The 18,669-nt window shown below is 43.2% G+C and overlaps 1 protein-coding gene across 3 annotated transcripts in view; it reads left to right on the top strand.

Moving 5' to 3' along the window:
* Positions 1–18,669, top strand: part of HNF4A (hepatocyte nuclear factor 4 alpha) — a 78,605-nt gene that overhangs the window by 45,370 nt on the left and 14,566 nt on the right. For all 3 annotated transcript variants that reach the window (XM_028735075.2, XM_077929261.1, XM_077929262.1), the window contains exons 2-5: positions 991–1,165; positions 11,516–11,610; positions 14,494–14,600; positions 18,059–18,217. In XM_028735075.2, coding sequence (XP_028590908.2) covers positions 991–1,165; positions 11,516–11,610; positions 14,494–14,600; positions 18,059–18,217 — 536 coding nt within the window. The remainder of the gene's footprint in view (positions 1–990; positions 1,166–11,515; positions 11,611–14,493; positions 14,601–18,058; positions 18,218–18,669) is intronic.

Here is an 18,669-nt window from a genome sequence, read left to right as displayed (position 1 = left end):
AAAGGAGTGAGTGTTGGGTTAGCCATCATAATGGAACTGCCAACTCAAAGCTAGTGAGAAGTATTGGTCCCAGAAGGAGTGAATTATTGGGAGTATTGGCACTCATGTGTATCTAGCACCACCAGTGTACGTGGTGTTTTTTTTCAGTGTTGAGTAAAAATAAAAGGGCCCTGCCCCAAGGACCTTACAGTCATAGGTTTTGACAGTGAGAGAGACAATTAGGGGAAGGGAAGAAGGACAGAGGCTAGGATAAGAGGATTAATATGAAATGTCCATATTGCAGGGCTTCAGTTGATCTGATTCCTTGATTTGTTCCCATAGATCAGTGGTTCTCAAAGGGTGTGGTGTGCCACACTGGTGTGGCAAGAGAGATGGCATGTGCGGCAGGAATAGTCAAGACTATCAATATTATATTTTGAGAATGGTTCATGTTCTTAGGTAGCTGCATTGTTTTGTACTTTCTGGATGTCCCATGATCATATTATATAGTAGTTGCATTCTATGTTACAGATCAAGCGCTGCTAGGAGTTGATTCTTTTTGTTTTCCAATGCATTTCTCATCAATTAAAAGTTCGGTGCAGCACGAGCAAATTTTTATTCTGAAAGTGTGGCCCAGAGAAAATAAAGTTTGAGAACCACTGCCATAGATACTGAATTGAAATTTTATTTATGCGTTGATACAGCATTGCTTTTCATTTGGTTTGCTGCCTGATATTATCGTATTGGTTTTTGGTATTGTTGTATTTATTTTGGTATGCTATGGGCTTCCCTTTGGAAGGAAAAACGGGCTGCAAAGATTGAACTTGGATTAAGATGTCACCTCTGCTGGAGCTCATCAAGCAGCCCAAGGCAAGTTGCTCTGTCAGCCTGAAGCGCCTGCCCTGTTGGGATAATATTGCTTTGTAGGGCCTGCCCTTGTAATTTCCTGCTTCGATCTGAACCCATTCCCAATTGTTTCACAGTTGCCCTCCCTGTCTCCCCTTTGAACAGACACCTCCCCTTCTGAAGCAGCAAACCTCAATGCGTCCAACAGCATCGGGGCCAGTGCGTTGTGTGCCATTTGCGGAGATCGTGCAACGGGGAAACACTATGGGGCCTCCAGCTGTGACGGCTGCAAAGGCTTTTTCAGGAGAAGCGTCAGAAAGAATCACATGTATTCCTGCAGGTAAAGGGGGGAAGGTGGGGGCAGCGGGATGTTACCGGATAGATCCTTAAAAGATGTGATACAGCCCAGCTTGGGTTGACAGGTTATAACCTAGGGAACATCTCTATATGTGCACCAAGGAGCTGGAAGGCAAGAGACAGAGCAATCCCACACGTTTCCTTGGAAAAAAGGGCTCACCCAGACTTCTTTTTGTGCTGTATTTCTAGGCACCGTGTCGTAGTGTTCTTGTTTTTTGCCATTGCGCTTTCCCTGTGAAAACACACTCTCTACTGCTGAACTGGAGCAGGCGGCAATCTACAGAAACTCGAATTGCCATTTGTTCCGATTCAGTGTTAAAGAGCAGGTTTTCACGGGTAAAGTGTCAGGGCAAAAAAAGCGACCAGACAGTAAAGCAGAGACCTGTCAGTATGTGTGGATGCAGCACTGCAGCCTTAATTCCTGGTGTTCATGTCCAGTTCCCCCCTCTGTCCTTTATTCCCACTTCTCTTTTTTTTAAAAATAATATTTATTAAAATTTTCAAAAATACAGAAAGTAAAGATTAAAGTACGTTCAAAGCCTTATTTTCATACATCTACTTTCCGGGACTCCCCCCTTCCCCCACCCCTACCATATTCCCCTTTCATATTGTTGGCTCCACAAGTTCTCAGTTCTAATTAAAACTTAATTTGTTTGAACCATTATTCAAATTTAAATTTAAATTTATACAATCCTCATATTGAAAGACAAAAGTTCTCTCCCCAGGGCCCACCCCATTTCCATTCCACAATTTCCCTTTTTTTTTAATGATAAAAACACCCCACACAATAGAAATATAAGAAATAAGAAAATAAAAAGTGTAGTAGATGAAAAGAAACCAATTCAGAAAAAAGTTGACAAGCCTTTGGATTCTAGTTCTCCCCCCCCTGTCCCCGGTTTAATTTCCCCCTGATCACCAATCCATGTTGTCTGCCTGGAATTCTTAAAATCCATAAATCCCATTTTTCCCCCAACTCCTTGCTGGCTTTTCTTTTTATAATTATTCTTAAGGTTATTTTTAAACCATTTAGCTTCAAATCTTTAATAGGACTCCCCCCATTGTTCTTTCCAAGTTGTAGTCCAGTTTCCTCTTGTTCTGCTTGTTTCCTCTTGTTCTGCTGCTAGTTTCCTCTTGTTCTGCTGCTAAAACGTTCTTGTTCAGAAATTTAGTAAGTCTGCAGGGATCATTGTTATTCAGGAACAAAAACTTGCGTTCAGTCCCTTCCTTTCTTCAATAGAAAATTCTATTGTCTCCTTTAGCTGAACACCCTGTAGACACAATATTGCAGCTTTCCCAGAAGATAACCAGTCCTGTAGAATTCCAATGGTATTTTTCCACTCACGACCTTCTTTGTAATGTCCCGAAACTCCTCTAGGGGGATTGTTGTAACTTTGTTTTCTCTAGTCCAAAAGTCCGATTGTTATCCATGTTTTCGCCATTTTGTATCCAAGTTTTAACGGATTGTAAAAAATTGTAACAAAATTAACCAGCAAAGTCCTCATAATAAAGTCCTCTTTGTATTTCCGACTTTGACAGCTACTTTGACAGCTGTCAAAATCTCCTTCGCTTTTCGCCAGGCTCCCTCCTTAATCACCCCGGTTCCCAGGGGGGGGGGTTACGTTTTCCTTCTCCCTCAATTCTTCCTCCAGCACAGTTCTTGTAGTTTCCCATCGTGGAATTCTTAGTTTAATACAATTCTTTTTGGACCTTGGTTTCCCAGTCCTTGTTTTGGAAGGTTTACAATAGGGAGGGGGACTGACTTCCTTTTTGGATCCCACCCGCTCGTATCAAATCCGAAAAAAAATTCTTTTTTTCTCCTTTTAAACCCGGTTTCCAAATTACTCACGGGTTGTTGTTAAAAGTCCGAATTCTCAATGGAAGAAGTCAGCGCTCTCCGCCGGATGGCATGCGGCTTCGCTCGGCAGGGATAGCGAAGGACTCAAAGCACCACGCTTCTCCCCGGCACCCGATCCGTAGCCTTTAAAAAGGCTCCTTCACGAGTCGGGAGGGCGCTAGCGGTGCCAGCCGAGTCTCCATGTCCACGGCCTCCGTGGCCGTGGTTTTTAAGGGTCCCCGCATCGCCGGTGCGGTAGGACCCAGCCCCTGCCGAGCAGGCTCCCTCCGGAGCTCGGAGGGAGTCCGCCATTCGGCGATGGCGCCAACCCGGAAGTCCCCTTTATTCCCACTTCTCTCTTCTTTGCAGTAGAAGGTAGTGGAGTTCTGCTCATTAGGGCAGGAGAAAAAAGAGGAAGGTGGCTGAAAGGACTGGTGAAGAATAGAGGCAGCTGGATCTACATTACCTCTCACTATATCCATACATTTATTTTTTTTTTTTAAATATTTTTTATTGCTTTGTTTTCCAGGGTCAAAGTACAACATTAATACATCGTCAATAACACAACAAAAGCTTTTTTTTTTACAAAATAAAGAAACAAGAAAAAAAAGATTCACTTTTTCAAATCCTTTTTCAACATCAACTGGACTTCCCCACATCCTCCATCCCTGCATTCTTTACAATAAAAATCAACAGCAAATTAGAACCTTGTTTCATATGTATTTGTATTTTCATCTAATTATTTACTCTAAAAGTTAAACTTTTCTCAAACCTAACTTAGTTTCAATCATTTCCGAATCTCAATACTGAAGCATGTTTTTCTCAAAACTTAGCAAATTCTCAACATTCATATAACTTAAAATGTTTTTGTAAATAGTCCTTAAATTTTTTCCAGTCCTCTTCCACTGCCTCTTCTCCCTGGTCTCGGATTCTGCCGGTCATTTCAGCCAATTCCATGTAGTCCATCAGTTGCGTGTGCCATTCTTCCAGTGTGGGTAACTCCTGTGCCTTCCAATATTTAGCTATAAGAATTCTTGCTGCTGTAGTTGCATATAAAAAGAAAGTTCTATCTTTCTTTAGCACTCTCTGGCCCACAATGCCCAGGAGGAAGGCTTCTGGTTTCTTATGAAAGGTATACTTAAATACCTTTTTCAACTCGTTATAAATCATTTCCCAAAAAGCCTTCACCCTCGGGCATGTCCACCAGAGGTGAAGAATGTTCCTTCAGCCTCCTTACATTTCCAACATTTATTATCAGACAAATGATATATCTTTGCAAGTTTGACTGGGGTCATGTACCACCTGTACATCATTTTCATAATATTTTCTTTTAAGGCACTACATGCCGTAAATTTCATACCGGTGGTCCATAACCTTTCCCAGTCTTCAAACATAATGTTGTATCCAATATCTTGTGCCCATTTTATCATGGCTGATTTAACTGTCTCGTCTTGAGTATTCCATTTAAGCAACAAGTTATACATTCTTGAAAGCACTTTCGTTTTAGGTTCAAGTAGTTCTGACTCTAATTTTGATTTTTCCACCTGGAAACCAATTTTTTTGTCCTTTTTAAAGATCTCTAAAATTTGGGCGTAATGAAACCAGTCTCGCACCTTTCCTTTCAATTTTTCAAAGCTCTGCAACCTCCAAGTGTCCCCTACTTTTTCTATTATTTCACAGTATTTTGCCCAGCCACCCCCCATATTAAGTATTTTTGTGGCCTTAGCCTCCATTGGTGACAGCCACCTCGGAGTCTTGTTTTCAAATAAGTCCTTGTATTTAGTCCAGACAATAAACAAAGATTTCCTGACAATATGGTTTTTAAATAACTTATGAGACTTTACCTTGTCGTACCACAAATATGCATGCCATCCAAAAGCATTGTTGAACCCTTCCAGATCTAGGACATCAGTGTTTTCTAGCAAAAACCAATCTTTCATCCAGCAGAGGGATGCAGCTTCATAGTACAACCTTAAGTCCGGCAGGTGAAATCCCCCTCTTTCCTTCGCATCTGTTAATATTTTAAATTTTATTCGGGGCTTTTTGCCCTGCCAGACAAACTTCATAATATCCCTCTGCCACTTTCCAAAACACTCCACCCTGTCCACGATCTGAAGGGCCTGAAACAGAAACAGCATTCTTGGCAATACATTCATCTTAACTGCTGCAATTCTTCCCAACAAGGAAAGTTTCAGTCTTGACCAGATTTCTAAGTCCTTTTTGATTTCAGACCAACATTTTTCATAATTATCTTTAAACAAGTTCAAATTTTTCCCAGTCAGATTAACCCCCAGGTATTTCACTTTTTTAACCACATTTAACTCCGTTTCCTTCTGAAACCCCTCTATTTCTGAAGGTGTCAAGTTTTTCACCAAAACCTTAGTTTTTTGTTTATTTAACTTGAATCCCGCCACCCGACCAAACTCAGAGATTAGTTCTAAAGCTCTTTTTGTACTGGGTTCTGGCTCCTGTAATGTCAAAACCAAATCATCTGCAAAGGCCTTCAGTTTGTATTGTTTACCTCCGACCTGTATTCCTTCCACCCGCTGGTCCTTCCTAATCAAGTTCAGCAACACCTCCAGGACAGAAATAAATAGCAAGGGTGATAGGGGGCACCCCTGTCGTGTTCCTTTTTCAATTTTAAACTCCTCTGTCACCACATTGTTTACTATCAATTTAGCTTTTTGTTCTGAATAGATTGCTTCAATACCATTTTGAAACGCCCTTCCCACTCCCATCCCTTCCAAATTTTTCTTCATAAATTTCCAAGATATGTTGTCAAAGGCCTTCTCCGCATCTATAAATATCAAAACTGCTTTCGTATTCAAATTTGTCTGTAGTAGTTCCAAGACATCCACAATGTTCCTAGTGTTGTCAGACAAATGTCTGCCAGGGAGGAAGCCTGCTTGGTCTTTATGAATTACTTCATTTAAAACTTTTTTCAATCTGTTTGCCAAAATGTCAGCAAAAATCTTGTAATCCACGTTTAGGAGTGAGATAGGACGATAGTTCTTAAGTTGAGTCTTTTCAGATTCCAATTTTGGTATCAAAGTAATGAATGCCTCTTTCCACGATTCTGGTGCCCCCTTCCCCTCCATAATTTGGTTGCATACCTCCATCAATGGTTGAGTCAAGTATTCCTTCAAAGTCTTATAATACTTGGAGGTAAGTCCATCTGGGCCCGGGGATTTGCCTAATTGCATGTTCTGAATGGAACTTTCAATTTCCTGTTGTGTTATTTTATAGTTCAGGGCCGTTTGTTTATCTTGTGTTAGTTTTTCCAGGCCGTAGCTTTTTAAAAATTTATTTATCTCAGTCTCCACTTGGGGGCCTTGGGTAAACAATCTTTTAAAATATTTCTGGAAACACTTTCTAATTTCCTCTGGTTTCTGAATACATTCTCCTTCAACCTCTAGATTGGTAACAAAGTTCAATTTTTGTCTCCTTTTCAGCTGCCATGAAAGCAGCTTCCCACATTTATTTGCCGATTCAAATGATCTTTGTCTCATCTGCTTAATTTTCCATTCAACTTCTTGATTTATCAGTTTCGCATATTGTGCTTGATGGAATTTTATTTCTCTTAAAACTTCTTTTGATTTTGGGTTAAGTCTCAACCTTCTCTCTCCGTCCTTTATCTTTTCCAAAATCTTGTCCTTTTTACCATTCCAGAGTTTTTTCCTAATAGTGTTCTGTTGTATCAGGAACCCTCTCATAACAGCTTTACTTGCGTCCCAGATTGTTTTCTTTTCCACCGAAGTGTTCAAATTTATTTCGAAATAGTCTTTCATCGTTTTTTGGGCCTTCTTTACAATCTCCTGATCTCTGAACAAAGAGTCATTCATTCTCCATCTGAAGGATCCAGCTGGTGTGAGTCTCAAATCCATTTTCAAGGCGTTATGGTCGGAGCAAGTTTTGGGGCAGATTTCTATTTTTTTAGTCTTAGGTGCCAGTCCTCTAGATATCCAGATTTGGTCGATTCGTGTCCAAGATAGGTGGGCCTCAGAAAAGAATGTTCCCTCTTTACCTAGAGGATTCTTTATCCTCCAAATGTCAATCAGGTCCATATTGTCTGTAAGTTCAAAAAAAGTCTTTGGTAGTCTTCCATCTTTAGTCAAATTTTGGTTTTGTGACTTATCCATGTGTGTGGAGACAACCCCATTCATATCTCCCATCAGGATGATGTTATTATAGTCAACATGGTCCAGCATTGTCTCATGCAGCTTCTTGTAAAATTCCGATTTCCCCTCGTTCGGTGCGTAAATTCCTACTATCAGAAATTTTTCTCCTTGTGATTGTATTTCAATCGCCAGAATTCTTCCTTGTTCATCTTTGAACACAAATTTTGGTGCTAGGCTCTCCTTAGCATATATCACTACTCCTCTTTTCTTGACTTTATCTGATGAGATAAATTCTTGGCCTAGTCTCTTGTTAATTAATACTCTTCTGTGGAGCCTGGTCACATGAGTTTCTTGAAGACAAATGACGTCTAGTTGTTCTTTCCTCAATATATGAAAAATCCTTTTCCTTTTTTCGGGGGAATTTGCACCATGAATGTTCCAACTGAAGAGCTGCAGAGACATCCTGGATCAGTTTGTCAGCCAATAGGGTTGTCTCCCTTGTCGTCTATTCCTGGAGGTGGATCTTTTTGGCCAGGCAAGGGGGGTGGCCAGGTACCTGCTGTTCCTTTCCGAAGGTCCTCCCCGTGGTCGTTCAGGAACTTTTCTTGCTCCTCTGCTGTTCTAATTCTTACCTTCTTCTCTTTCCAGTTAAAAGATAGACCTTGGGGGAATTCCCACCTATAAGGGATTGTGTTGTTTCTCAGTAATCTTGCCAGATCTTTATATATAATTCTTAAATCCAACAGCTGTTTTGGTATGTCTCTGAAGATTTCTGCTGTCTTTCCCTGTATCACCAATGAATTTTTGAAATGTAGGCCGAGTATATTATCTTTTTCTTGCTTAGATCTCAATATGATCAAGCAATCTCTTGGTTTATCCTTCTTGGCCACTCTTCCCAGTCTAAAGGCGGTGACAATTTTGAAGTCCTTCTCTTCTGCCAAGCCCCAGAACTTGGATATTTCTGCAGTCAAAAAGCTGGTCAAATCTTCCTTTTCTAATTCTGGGATATTTCTAAGCCTAAGATTGCTTTCTTTGCTTTTCAGTTCCGCCATAGACAGATAGGCCTGCTGTTCAGTAACCTGTCTACTCAGTGGTCTTACTTCTCCTCTTAGTTCCTCTATCCTTTTTGTATTTTGGTCTGCTTTTGCACTTGCTTCCTCGGCTAATTTTCGACTCTCTGTTGTGGTCTTTTCAATATTTCCTATCGCCTGTGTATTTTGAGCAACTTGGTCTGTCAATTTATTAATTGTAGCTGTCACCTGGTCAAATTTAGCCGCTTGTTCATCAGCTTTTTTGTTTAAAGCTGCCAGTTGGTCCAATATTTCTTTAGAGATAGGGTCTAGCCCTCCTGCAGCCATATCCTCCAAAACTGGCTGTTTAGGTTGACCTTCTTGCAGACCTGTCACAATTGGAACCGATGACCTACGTTGCTGCACAGGCAAAGTTAATTGCAGTAGTTCAGCTTGTTTTGCTTTCTTGCCGGCCCTTGTTTTTCCTGCACCACTCATTCCACAGCTGTCTATGTTTCAAGGTCAAATTGTAAATCCCATGGGAAAAGCAATCCAGAAAGTAAACATCCAGACATAAAAAATTCCAAAACAACCAGCAGTTCTCAGAGACTGATAATTCTACAATCCAGCAGGGGGAGCACCCCAGAGGTTAGAGAGAAAGATGAAAGTTTTCCTTTAAGTTCCCAAGTAAAGTAAATCCAAAACAAAGGGGGGGAACCCTCTAAAATTCCTTTAAATTGCAGAGTGTAAAAGGTCCTTGCAAAGGTGCTTGCAACAGTTCCTTTCTTGTAACTTACAAAATAGCCCAATGGAACTTTGTATCCCTATACACAGTCACCACAGTCTGATGTTACTTTGTATCCAGCCAGCCCGAGAGCTGGGTCTCTTAACTTTGTAATCCACAAAAGAGAAAGAGGAATAGCCCAGTCTCTGTCCACTTATAGTACAGTTTTAATTTATCCTTAACTTTTTGGCAATCAATTCCGAATTTGCAAGGTAAATTCCAGGTTCTTTTGAACTCCTTTCAACGCTTCCGTTTTAGAAGGACTTTGCTCAGCACTTTAAACAGGGACGGAAGACTGACTTCCTTTTTAACGTCTCCCGCTTTCAGCCGAAATTCACAATTTATTGTTCAAATAGAGTCTCAAGTCTCTTACTCACGAGTATGTTGTTTCCAATCAAATGTTCAAAGAAGAAAGGTCAGCGCTCATCAGCAGCAGCCGCGCGGCTTCACTTCCGCGGAAAGAGCGATGGATTCACAGCACCGCTACCCCCTCCACGTTCCGGAGCCCCTTACGGGGTCCCTTCTGCGTTTCCGAGGTCGCTCCTGGTGCCCGCCGAATCCCACGGCCACGGGCTCACTCTACCCGTGGATTTTCTGAGTGGGTCGTCGCTGTGCCGTAGCGCACGACCCTTTTCCGCGGAGCCCCTCTTCAGCAGCTGAAGAGGACCGCCATTGCCGTTTCGCGCCGCCTCCGGAAGTCCGCGCCGCCTCCGGAAGTCTCACTATATCCATACATTTAAATGGACAGGCTCATTCCTTAGGTTGCAACCTGTCCTACTGGACCTTACTGTTTTTCCTCCCTGCCTGTCCCCTATCATTCCAGTTACCCTTTCATGTTGCATTAATATGCTGCTTTTTGTACATGTGTTGAGCACTCCACAAAATTGCAGCGGAGGAATCGTTTCAGAGTCAGGGCTTGCCCACACTTGTCCTGTGCTTTCTAGGCCTGGGTACAAGCAGTTTTGCCTTCGCCCTGCCATTTTCTCTCGGAAAACCCTCTTTTTAGCGCTAAATCAGAGCAAGTGTCAGTCAGGAGAAAACCCAGTTACTCTGATTCATTGGTAAACAGCAGGTTTCCCCAGGGGGAAAGCAGCAGGGAAAGCAGACGTGTGGGTGATTCTTAGTCCTGGTAACTCTTGGTCTAGTAAGTTTCATGCTTTGGAACGGGGATTATTTCGGGTTTTTTGCACATGTGATAAGATCCGATTCAGCGCGTAATGGCCGCTTATTGTACCTCCTCGGTGACCCAGCTGCCTCGGCCGCCACTGGAGACTCACGGGTTCCCGCCAAACCCACTGTTTCAAATGAGCCAAACTGCAGTGGCCTTAGGGGGCGCGTGGCTTGATGAACGGACCTGAGGGAGGCAGGTTTCACTCAGGTCTGCTCGGCAACTATAATTCCTGGCCGACTCTGCCCTCCTCATCCAGTCGGCCAGGAGCGTAACCCACCCTTCTCCCTCCCTTCATTCCAGTTGTTTGGTGCTTTAACCAATTCCTTTTCAGCTAAGAGGGCTTTACTGTGGTCTTTTGACGGTCTTCATATTCGGGGTCAGGAAGGAATTTTCCCTGCACTTCCCTTTTTTCCCTGTGGCGACGATAACGGGGTACCCCGTTAGAGGGGTCTGGAGGGAAGTCTCTGTCCAAAAAGCCAGTTGCATAGGGCTAGTGGGCCATAGAGCTTCCCTCAGCATTTGGGGCCCATCCACTTAAACTTGCGTTTTGCGATGGATCCACCCCCAAATAGACCCTGTCATGTCTCAGACCCAGCAACCGGGGGTGGGGGGCTGAGAGGGATACACGCCCAGTGCCTATGCCAAGTTTGCCTACATCTGAAATCAATAAAGTTATGGCCATTTTAAATACCAGATGGCTGTCTTGTCCATTTACTTTATCGCTTCCTTTATGCTGTGAGTGTGGGGGGCAGGCCTTCTACAGCTGGGCACACAATATCTAATTTTAGCAAGGCACAGCCATGGAACAATGAGAAAAGTTCTCAGCTCCAGAAGAATTAATCAGTACAGAGTATGACGCAGGTGGCGCTGTGGATTAAACCACAGAGCCTAGGACTTGCCGATCAGAAGGTCGACGGTTCAAATCCCCGCGACAGGGTGAGCTCCTGTTGCTCAGCCCCTGCTCCTGCCAACCTAGCAGTTCGAAAGCACATCAAAGTGCAAGTAGATAAATAGGAACCGCTTCGACGGGAAGGTAAATGGTGTTTCCGTGCGCTGCTCTGGTTCGCCAGAAGTGGCTTAGTCATGCTGGCCACATGACCCGGAAGCTGTACACCGGCTCCCTCGGCCAATAAAGCGAGATGAGTGCTGCAACCCCAGAGTCGGCCACAACTGCACCTAATGGTCAGGGGTCCCTTTACCTTTACCTTTACCTTTATGACCAAAATTCAGTTCAAGCCAAAGTGTAGATGAGCCCAGAGTTACTATCGTTTTCCTGCTTATTCATTCCTTGGGGTGCTGATCAGTACTCGGGCAATTATAGTGCCTAATTCAACTCACCCTCTTAAGTCTCTGAATGGTGTTTCCCTTTTAAACTCATGATTCTGTCTCCTTCCTCTCTCCACCCCACCCCGCCAGGTTTAACAGGCAGTGTGTTGTAGACAAGGACAAAAGAAACCAATGTCGATACTGCAGGCTAAAGAAATGTTTTCGAGCAGGAATGAAGAAAGAAGGTGAGGTCTCTTTGTGTGTCACTGATTGCAGCTTCCCTCTTATTGTGTGCCCAAACTGCAGGCAGCGTAAGCTGTAAACCAGCCATGTAGGCCCTTGGTTATGAAACAAATGCCTTCTCCTTTCCCTACACGTCTTTGCAGTCCCACACCTGCTTAACTTCTGCAGTGCTGCAGCACCAGGTGTTCTCAGACCATTTGCTGTGCCAGCTGCTGCTCAGTTTTCAACAAAACCTGAAGACACGAGAGCAGTTTTTCGCCTTGATGCTACACTAGCATTTGACCTATTCAACAACTATTGATCAACAAATGAATAGTTTTCTTCAGGGGTGGGGAAACCTATTTCCCTGCTCACAACCATCATCCAGCATATTACAAACTGAGCCTCCAAACCCACTGAGACAATAACATCCATATCAGTTCGCACCTGAAGGGATTGTTATGCAATTCCAATAGAAGCTCCCCGAATCACTGTTTCAACCTTTGTCAACTTCTGAGGATGTTCTCGAGAGGAAATGGACTTTTGTGGGAATTACTAACATGGTGCAGACGAAGTGGTTTGAACATTTGATATCTTCTATAGAAAAAGTTCCAAGTATATTTTTTCATTAGTTATTAAATTTTTAATACTGCCCTTCATCCGTAGATCACAGCGCGGTTCACAACGTATTCAAGATTAGGAATGGAAGAAAGAAGCTACTTCTTCACACAGTGCATAGTTCAGATGTAGAATTTGCTCCCACGAAATGCAATGAAGTCTATCTTAGATGCTTTAAAAGGACGGCTCTATGCTTCTTCCTACCAACCACTGGGGTAGTATGAGACTGCTGTTCCTCGCATGTCCTCCTTGTGGCCTCACCAAAGACATTTGGTTGCCCGCTACAAGAAACAGGATGCTGAACTAGTTAGTCTTCAGTCTGCCCCAACAGGGCTCTTTTTATTTTGTTATGATTCTGGCCCAAACACACCTGATAAAGGGGGCTCTGTCTTGCAAAAGCTTATGCCGTAATAAATACGTTAGTTCTTTCAGAAGCCACAAGGTGCTCTTTTTTGGCACGGTTTTTGTGCTTTAGATTGGGCCCCAGTCCATAAAATGGTTAGGCTGGAATAAATCTGTCTTTTCTTAAAGGTGCCTGAGGCTCTCTTGTCACTTTTGCTGCAACAGACTAATGTCATTAACCCCAAACCCTGGAGATTCATGTTCCTTCCACAACATTAGTTATTATAGTTGCATCAGTGGGCTTCAGCGTTTCTGTGGTTTGTGCAAAGGATAGGGGAATATTCTCTTTTCTCTATGGAGTGCCTACTCAACTTGTATTTGCCTGTTAATATTCAATAGAAGTTACATTAGGTCCGTGACCAGCTAAATACTGAGTAAACATTTAGAATACATCATGACGTGACAGAGCTGCGTGGATCCCGATAACACATGGCGTAACCTTGAGCACCTCTGTTAACAGCCGCTGACTGCAAGGTTTTAATTTCAGCACAGCCTCATTATAGCTGTATTATCAAGCAGAATGATATGACTAGGAAATAAATCTGGAGAGGCACAGGTGTAACAGTAACAATCAGATATTGTTTGGTATCTCCATTAATTGTGGAGTTATCATAGGTGATAGTTTAGGCAACTCCATGACTCGGCAAACTTGGCTAACCTCCCAGGAAGTCGCAAGTGGACTACGTGTCTTAAAAGAACACAGTTCCCTGGTGCGCTTAAAATGATCAAAACATTTTGGAACACTTACAAAGGAAGTGGTGCTTGGAGTTTATTGATTTAGGAAAGAAAGCTGACTATGGTCACATCCACATTTAAAGCACATGGCTTTCCCCAAAGAATCCTAGGAACTGCAGTTTCTTAAGGGTGATGTAGCTCTTGAGAGTCCCATGGACTGCAAGAAGATCAAACCTATACATTCTGAAGGAAATCAGCCCTGAGTGCTCACTGGAAGGACAGATTGTGAAGCTGAGGCTCCAATACTTTGGCCACCTCATGAGAAGAGAAGACTCCCTGGAAAAGACCCTGATGTTGGGAAAGATGGAGGGCACAAGGAGAAGGGGACGACAGAGGACGAGATGGTTGGACAGTGTTCTCGAAGCTACCAGCATGAGTTTGACCAAACTGCGGGAGGCAGTGGAAGACAGGAGTGCCTGGCGTGCTCTGGTCCATGGGGTCACGAAGAGTCAGACACAACTAAATGACTAAACAACAACAACAACAACAACAACAACAACAACAGCTCTGTGAGGGGTAAACTATGGTTCCCACGATTCTTTGGTTGGGGTACCATGTGGATTAAATGCATGGCTTGAAAGTGACCATAGCGTGGAGATGGCAGAAGTTTATAACATAGCATGCAGCTCTTTTAAACTAAGAACTCAAATAGCTGAAGACAATTCCCATTGAGTTGACTTCCTTAGAATAAGGGCATGCATTTATCTGGATGTTTCATACGTATATCCCATTCTTTCTTTTACTTTTACCCACTTTAAATAGTTGGGATAGGGCAGGTGATGGCATCACCACCTTAACCCCTGCGTTTCCTTTGCACTTTTCCAAACTAGAGAAATTAAAATCTAGAATCATAGAATTGTAGAGTTGGAAGGGACCACCAGGATCACCTAGTCTAGCCCTCTGCAATGCAGGAATCTTTTGCTTAATGTGGGATTCAACCCTGAGATGAAGAGTCTTATGCTCTACCAATTGAGCTATCCCATGTTATGTTATTATGTTGTATTAAAATGTTATTATGTTGTATAAAAGTGATGACAAAAATGTATGAGGTGATGACAGCTTCTTGCTTTGTCTTGTGCTTCTTGATAGTAATTCGAAGTGTTTTGCATTTTCATTTTTGGGATCGTTTTTTGTTTGTTTTGGTTTTGCAGCTGTACAGAACGAACGCGACCGAATCAGTACTCGGAGGTCCAGCTACGAAGACAGCAGCTTGCCGTCCATTAACGTTTTACTGCAAGCAGAAGTTCTCTCACAACAGGTACGTCTTTTGTTTTAGAATGTAGCGAAATAATAATCATTTTAGTCTCCAGACCACCAGTATTTTGTGGGACGGATTCAAACACATACCCAGATGTTAGTTTTGCACAGTTAAAGTGGATTAAAGGGCTCTGTTTCCCCAGCAGAACAAACCTGCTTTCAAAAATTGGAGTTTTCTTGGTTGGGAAAGTGGAGTGGAAATACATGGGAAACTGTGGGATGGATGAATGATTAATGGGAAGATGTAAAAACACCCTGTAAACAAATCAGGATGAGTGCTCATTGTTATATAACCTCCCCATAAAACCAATTGGAATGAGTGCTCTATAAAGGCCAGATGTAGTCTATTCACCATGTAAGCCAGGCTTCCTCAAACTTGACCCTCCAGATGTTTTTGGCCTACAACTCCCAGGATCCCTAGCTAGCAGGACCAGTGGTCAGGGATGATGGGAATTGTAGTCTCAAAACATCTGGAGGACTGAGTTTGAGAAAGCCTGATGTAAGCTTTGTGCAAGCAAATCTGGATGAATGCTGAATAAAGAGGTTGTCTGGAGGAGCCTGTGGTCTCTTCAACAGACACCTGTAAATTGAAAGCCACTTTCAGGCATCATAAGCCTCTTGTGCTGCAGTACTGTATACATTTATTTGGGAATAAGCACCACTGCATACAGTTGAGCAGTCATAGGCAAACTTGGCCCTGACCAGTGGTCAGGGATGATGGGAATTGTAGTCCCAAAACATCTGGAGGGCCGGGTTTGCCTATGCCTGAAGTTGAGTTTACTTCTTAATAAAAAAGTATTGAGTTGCACGGTTTAGTCTCTGGCTGGACAGCTTCCAGTTTGATGGATTGCAGATGACAGAGGGAATACCCAACAGATCAACACAGTACTTGTACAACCACGTTTGCCATCTCAGTCATAGCATCGCATATGCTGTCAGCAGCTTCCTAGGTGCAAAATGCTGCCCTGAGGAGTCCGAGAAAATGTAACAGAAGTGCCGCCTTAATGGAAGGAAGGCGCTTAGCTCGTGTGAAACAAATAACAACTGTGCATTGACTACACCGAAAATATGAACTCTGGGAAAGGCCCCCAAACTGGGCAGATACTGATGTGGGACTTCTTCCCCATTGGCCTAGGGTCATCCAGCATCAGTATTATTGTATTAAATCTTGCAGGTTCACTATACTAAACAGCCTGGTTTTTGTTTGTTGTAAAGACTGTAAGAGAGAATAATTGGGTGCACTCTTCCCACCTTGGATCCAATCTATGCTTCCAGGTGCCATAAGAAAGCTGCAGAGATAGTGCAGGACAGTGTGCACCCCAGAAATGATCTCTTTCAGCTTCTGCCTTCTGGAAGAAGGTACAGGGTTATAAAGACTAGGACTAGCCGCCTGAGAAACAGTTTCTATTCAAATGCGATTTTGGTTTTAAACGCAGTGTAAGGTAGTCTCTATGGGAGTATATTGTATTAATTATGGGGTATCAGAGTTTTGAGGGGGCTAACCAGGCTGGGATAGCAGGCTTCTTGGTTTTTGAATGTCTGATGCAGATTTTTCAATTTCATTGTTCTGTATGGGACAATGACAATAAAGATTATCGTATCGCATCGTAAAGCATTGCTTATTTGATGACATTTCTAGAGTTGCCAAGATTGCAGCAGATAAAACTGCTTGGGAAAGATTAAGGTGGTGCTGGGGATTGTTTTCTAGGTCGTTTCAGAGCCACATTTCTTTCCCAAACGGAACTGGGATCTTTGCATTAACATGGGAGAAGGAATAGCACAAATATGGTCCTGGGAGAGCAAAGAAGGAGGAGAGAATACGCAAATGAAATAGCTGACAGGAAGAGAACAGTTGACTGGGGAGGATGGCTTGGATTTCAGTGTGTTTTGCAGGGGTTGCAAACCATGCATGCAGGTGGACTTCTTTGTTGCAAACAGACACACTGAAAAAGGGCATTCTTCTTCGCTGAGATTGATACTTAGCACTTTTTAATGTATCTGTCAGAAGATGCATGTTCACACTCCCCTGATGGCCACTTTGCACAGTGCTTTCTCTGCCACTCAGCTCCCTTCTTTCTCTCATCGGCTGATGGATCTCAGGGCTCCAGGGAAAACCAAAGCAGATTGTGCAATCCTGAATTCTACCCACCCCTACTCTAAATACTGAACTATATTGGCTCGTATCTGGGTATTTGCTGCTCAGGACTAGCCAGGATTGGAAGGCACCCAAGAGGGAGGAAGCATAGCCCAAAGCATCCGTCTAGAACTCGAATTGCACTTCTGGTTCCCATCATAAAAGCAGATCTGTACATCATGTACATGACTTTATAGCTCATCACTGTAGCAGTTATGGCTCAACTGGTTCCCTGCTGAATGTGAACTGCCTCTGCTGGGAAGCATTGTGTTTCAGTGATGCAAACAAATGTTATGCAGTATATCTGAAGGAGCGTCTCCACCCCCATCGTTCTACCCGGACGCTGAGGTCCAGCGCCGAGGGCCTTCTGGCGGTTCCCTCACTGCGAGAAGCCAAGTTACAGGGAACCAGGCAGAGGGCCTTCTCAGTAGTGGCGCCTTCCCTGTGGAACACCCTCCCACCAGATGTCAAAGAGAACAACAACTACCAGGCTTTTAGAAGACATCTGAAGGCAGCCCTGTTTCAGGAAGCTTTTAATGTTTGATGTATTATAGTATTTTAATATTCTTTTGGAAGCCGCCCAGAGTGGCTGGGGAAGCCCAGCCAGATGGGTGGGGTATAAATATTAATATTATTATTATTATTATTATTATTATTATTATTATGCAGGCTCTGTCTGCAATCTTCAGCAGCCATTTCACAAACACAACACACATAATCACTGGATTCTGTGCTGTTTTCATCAACTGAGAAACATTCCTGTGTGAACTTCCCTTTAGGACCATCTAGAAGTGCTCCAAGAACATTTGGCTTTAAGATGTTGCAACCGGAGCCAAATCCCAAACAGATGAATGCAGCGGCATTTCAGTTTAAATGGGTTTAGCATTAGAGCAGGGATGTGACCTTCCAGATATGGCTAGACTTCAACTTCAACCACCTGTCATCATTGGCCATGCAGGCCACGGCTTCCTCATCCCACCTTTCCATCTCTTATTTGCTGGCCACAAGGCTAGCTAGCAGAGTACTTTGAAGAAATAGGGAGATGGGGGAGAGGAAATCTAAAACCTAGCTTGTTTGTGGACCATGGTATTTGATGGAGAACGGATTTGACCTTGGTTAGAGGGCAAGAGCCTTTGCAATTCTGCAGCAAAAACATAGCAAATTCTACAGCAAAAAAGAAAGGTGTTACAGTTTCTCACATAAATCTGCCGCACGGATTTTGATGATGATGATGGTGATGATGTTGTTTGTGCAGCTTCCTTACAGCTTACCTCTCCCTCTCCCGCTGAGCAATGTTAGGTAAAACCTCTTTCTCCCCCCTGCAGATATCATCGTCACCAATTTCAGTGATCAATGGTGATATCAGAGGGAAGAAGATCGCGAATATTGCAGACGTCTGCGAGTCCATGAAGCAGCAGTTGCTAGTGCTAGTGGAATGGGCCAAGTACATCCCGGCCTTCTGTGAGCTTCCTCTGGATGATCAGGTGAGCCGGTTATTGGGAGTCCTATTTATCCTAGCTGAAACTAAACGTTGGTTTTCCTGTTCCATTTCTAACAATTCAGTGCAAGGCCCATTGTGAATGACTGTGGTGGAGCTATCCGTCTCCAGGAAAGGGTGCAGCTATTGTACAACCTAAGTTGATAAAATACTTATGAACTGTGACTCACGGGGGCTGCATGCACATCAAAGCTGAACTAATGCAGAACCAGCCCTTGAAAGTGACTGATGCAAACAAGCTGTGATGCAAGCAGACATTGTCTAGTATTTGGCCCGCAAGGATTACTTCCTTACTGCCAGCAGCGCCTGCATTTACAGTTGCACAGCAGAGCAAAGAAGAAGAAGAGTTTGGATTTGATATCCCGCCTTTCACTCCCTTTAAGGAGTCTCAAAGCGGCTAACATTCTCCTTTCCCTTCCTCCGCCACAACAAACACTC

The sequence above is a fragment of the Podarcis muralis genome, chromosome 5, assembly GCF_964188315.1.
Source record: "Podarcis muralis chromosome 5, rPodMur119.hap1.1, whole genome shotgun sequence".
In the NCBI taxonomy this organism is placed as follows: domain Eukaryota; kingdom Metazoa; phylum Chordata; class Lepidosauria; order Squamata; family Lacertidae; genus Podarcis; species Podarcis muralis.
Note: the sequence above shows the minus strand (reverse complement) of the source record. Positions and strands in the feature narration are given on the sequence as shown.